General features: G+C 40.8%; 1 protein-coding gene across 1 annotated transcript; it reads right to left on the bottom strand.

The window, feature by feature from the left end:
• Nucleotides 1–430: 430 nt before the first annotated feature.
• Nucleotides 431–1,170, bottom strand: LOC109249676 (keratin-associated protein 7-1). Its single transcript, XM_019420159.2, has one exon. The coding sequence runs from the start codon at nucleotides 1,088–1,090 to the stop codon at nucleotides 827–829; it is 264 nt and encodes an 87-aa protein (XP_019275704.1). The 5' UTR covers nucleotides 1,091–1,170; the 3' UTR covers nucleotides 431–826.
• Nucleotides 1,171–4,287: the final 3,117 nt, after the last annotated feature.

The following is a 4,287-nucleotide window of genomic DNA, read 5'->3' as shown; positions in this document are numbered from 1 at the left end:
ATTTCATATTTATTTTATATGTTTATTTTAAAAACTGAAACCATGGGGCACCTGGGTGGCTCAGTCGGTTAAGCATCCAACTTCAGCTCAGGTCATGATCTCACGGTTCCTGGGTTCGAGCCCCACTGTAGGCTCTGGGCCGACAGCTCAGAGCCTACAGCCAGCTTCGGATTCTGTGTCTCCCTCTCTCTGTCCCTCCCTTGCTCGTGCTCTGTCTGTCTCTCTATCTCAAAAATAAACAAACATTTAAAAAAATTAAAAATTGGAATCTCAACATAAAGGGGGAAAAAATGATTATGCATCACCCTCTCCTGGAATGCAGTCTTAAGTCCAAATAAGAGTTGGTTAAAGTCAACCATCATAAGTAGAAACTGGCTAATGAATTCAAAAGCATAAAAGCAGAGTAAAATAAATAACTGGAACACAAATATTTGTGCTGAATGAAATAGATTTATTGAGAGACTGACAGCAAAACCCCTTCCTACCCACACCCTATTGTAATACATTGATGTTGATGTAGAATTTAACAGTACATGAGCAAAGTAACTAAAAGAGACAAACGACTTGCTTCACTGCTGAAAGTCAGGTATGTCAGAGAAACACATCTTGCTTTCTTTGGCTGTAAGGTGAGGATCAGTTCAGCATCTGATGTCTGGTTGCTTTGTTCAGCATCGTCAAAGACCAGGGCCTCAGTAAGAAAGCAGCAAGGTGGAAGAGATATCTCCCAAGCACATCTGGAGGCAAGAAGACAGCCGTTGCTCTTCAGGTTGTTTCGCACACAGAGAAGCGATGGAGAGTTCTACAGTTGTCTGGAGCCATTGGTCCATCAGTACGTGCTGTAGCCGAAGCCAGAGTTAGAGCCCCATGGCCTGCAGCAGCTGCCACCGTAGCAACAGCCCCTGTTGTACATGTTGCTACCGCCAAAGCTATAGCCCAGGGAGCCGTAGCCGTTGCATCCGTAACCATAGTTCAGGGGAGAGCCCAGGGGCACGACGCAGTTCAGGGGGGTGGCTCTGAAGGTCCTGTGGAAGTTGGTTCCATAGCAAGGATAGCCTGGGAAGTAGCTTCCACAGCAGAAGAAACGAGTCATGGTGGCAGGAGTTGAGGAGAAATAGGGTGGATTGTGAGGAGCAAGTTGCCCAAGTGTGAATGCAGGTCTCCTCTTGCAGAGGGCTTTTTATACCTCCAGCTGGTGGGCATGACACAGTTGTCTAAACATCTTCCCCTTAATTTGCATAAATAATTCTCTTACTTGGCAATAAAATGCCCATAAAGGAACCCACAGACTCACTGCCCACGTTTTTGTTGGCTTTTCTATTTGCAAAGGAATGTGTTGTAGCTTCAAAGCCAGGGCCGTCCTTGACACACAACTGAATTCTTTTCATCAGTGTCCCGCAGTTTAACCACCGTTTTGATTGCATCATGGGAGACTCTTTAAATCCTCTGATTATAAACTCCTCCCAAGACACAGCTGGACCAAAAAAGCTTTGGCAACAATGTAAGCTGTTCTACAGGGTCTTGAAATTCTCTCCATATGCCATTCAAAAATATCAGTATAACAACTGTTCAATAAGTACGAAATTCCTCTTGGAGCGAAGCAAATTATTTGCAACTACAGGTGGCAGTTGCACAAACCTGTGAATGGACTCAGCACCACTGAATTGTTCACTTTAAGATGCTTCATTTTATGTTATGTGAATTTCACCTCAATAATTTTGTTTTCTTTTTCTTTCTTTTTTTTTTTTCTCTTTTTTGGGTTTTTTTGTTTGTTTGGTTTTTTTTTTAGTTTTCAATTTTTAAAACATTGCTACACATATCCATCAAAAGAAGTCTTTTTACCGAGGCTGCAGGGACACCAAACAATAAGATGGCTGTGGCTAATCTACAGGTAATTTTCATGTATTTCATTTATGAGCATCTTCCTTGTTAATGAACATCTTTTTTCATGCAGAACATACAATTTTTGTTGTAAATCATCTTGAACACTGCCAAGCTGTCTTGTGGAGTTGCTCCATTGGGGCTGAGTGGAACGATGCTCAATTTCAAAGTCACGTTGTACCACGCTTGCTTCTTACCGACTCCTAGTAAAACAAGTTTGGATGCTGTGATCCATTACGAAATACCAGTTATATTTAAGGAGCACTTATTTCTGCTTACATTTTGCCACGTCTGACCATTTCTCATGACGAAGGTAAACCAGAAAGAATTTGAGCTCAGCAAAGTTCAGTCTACTCCAATTCAAATGTTTAGGAAATAATCTTGGTATATAGGTGAATAAGGGTCTGGATTCTCTGAAGGTAGAAAATTTCATCGATATCAACTCCTTTTGCTTATTGTCTCCTTAGTGGACAATCATAAAGCCCAACAGGCAAAACTAATTATTTCAGTCAGACATCTCTCTCTTTATTAAGATTTCACCTCTCTCAGTTTCTTTGATAGAAGAATTGTTTACATGCAATGACATGTAGAACTAGAGTATAATGCAAAGTGAAATAAGTTAGTTAGAGAAAGACAAATACCATATGATCTCACTCATAGGTGGAATTTAAGAGACAAAACAAGTAAGCAAAGGGCAGGAGCAGTGGGGGGAGGAGAAATAGAGAGAGAGAGAGAGGGAGGCAAACCAAAAATCCAGCACTTTTAACTATAGAGAACAAACTGATGGTTACCGGAGGGGAGGTGGGTGGGGGGATGGGTGAAATAGGTGATGGGGATTAAGGTGATGTATGGAAATGCTGTGATGAGTCCAGGTGATGTATGGAAATGCCCAATCACTGTATTGCACACCTGAAACTAACACTACATTGTATGTTAACTAACCTAGAATTTATCTTAAAATTTTTTAAAAAGAGGAGAAACTTTTTACAGATCCTTTTACACAAGTAAATATGGCTTCTTTTATTCTACATGTTGATTACATGTTGAATAATGTAATCAACATGTAAATCAACATGTAAATTTATAGTCTCCAACTATAAATTGTGAGAGTTTATAGTTGGAGAGACTCGGAAGATAAGGTCTCTTTTCACGTTCAGTTTTTAACAAAAGAAATGAATTAAAATGATAAGACGCCGTGTCTTCAAGGGTCCAAATTATATCAAGTCTACATCAGCTCATCCAAAAAACTTGAAATACGTCTGTGAGGCGACTGCCCTCATTTAAATGCGACAGTCCGGTGCCTACTTGACGGTTTAGTAGGACACTGGAACCTGTAATTTGGATCTGCTGCCACCTGGTGGCAGTGGTATTTCAGTTACTCGGTCTGAACTGCGGGGACTGGACTTGCCCGCCGGGGAGCGATTCTCAAATAACAAGCAGACAGAACAACGTCCTAAAGAATTTGTTTGAAATTTGGATTTCCGGAGCCCTCCTCTCCTACTACCGCCATGAGATTCTGGAAATCAGTATTTTTAATGAGAATCTCTCAGGTGATTCTCATGAATAAATCATCCTGATAAATTCCGGGCCAGCCTTTCATGAGATTTCAAGGAATTTGTCTTTGCTTGGGCTGTGTGAAATTGCCCCAGGCTGCTTATCTCTCATGGACAGGCGTGTGCGGCGTCAGTCACAGGTGGCCTATTTCCTTTTATTCTGGGTGACAGAGATAATTAAAGAAAAAAAAAAAAAAAACCCTTAGTTTTTCTTTTCCATTCCCCTGTGTTCTGTTGCTTTTCTCAGGACATACCTGAATAGAAAGGGAAGTAACAGCAGGGAATCCAGGCATCTCCCCAGAGGTAAAACCCACCGGAGCGGAGCCATGAATTCGTTCCCCGCCCCCACCCCTGCTTTTATTTGTTTGTATTTCCCATCTTCTTTCAGACTTCCCCAGAGCGGCGGAAAAATCCCAGCAAGGTATTTGATCGTGATTTAACAGTTGCTTTTATTTTAAATATTAGTAATAATCAATATTCATGGGAGGCTTACTCTATACTAGATTCTGCTCTGACCACTTCCCATGTGCTATTTATTTATCTGTTTTATCAGTATGTGTAGTGAGAGGACTTGCTATGCACTTTTCTAAGCACGTAGCAAATGTTAACCCATTTAATTTTTACAGTGATCTTATGATGTGGGTATTATGATACTTTATAAGAACACTGAGGCCAGAGGGTTTAAGTAAATTATTCAGTGTCACGTGGCTAATAAGCAGAATCGGCTCCAAAGCCATGCTCTTAACTACTTTGCTGAAATGCCTTTGATATGTCATTAATACTTGAAAGGGCTTCAGCTAATAAAGTGCCTCAGATCACTTTGTTATTTTCTTGAAGAACACATCAATAAAGAAAG

Source organism: Panthera pardus, unplaced genomic scaffold (assembly GCF_024362965.1).
Source record: "Panthera pardus isolate Hobbes unplaced genomic scaffold, ASM2436296v1 HiC_scaffold_16, whole genome shotgun sequence".
In the NCBI taxonomy this organism is placed as follows: Eukaryota; Metazoa; Chordata; class Mammalia; order Carnivora; family Felidae; genus Panthera; species Panthera pardus.
Note: the sequence above shows the minus strand (reverse complement) of the source record. Positions and strands in the feature narration are given on the sequence as shown.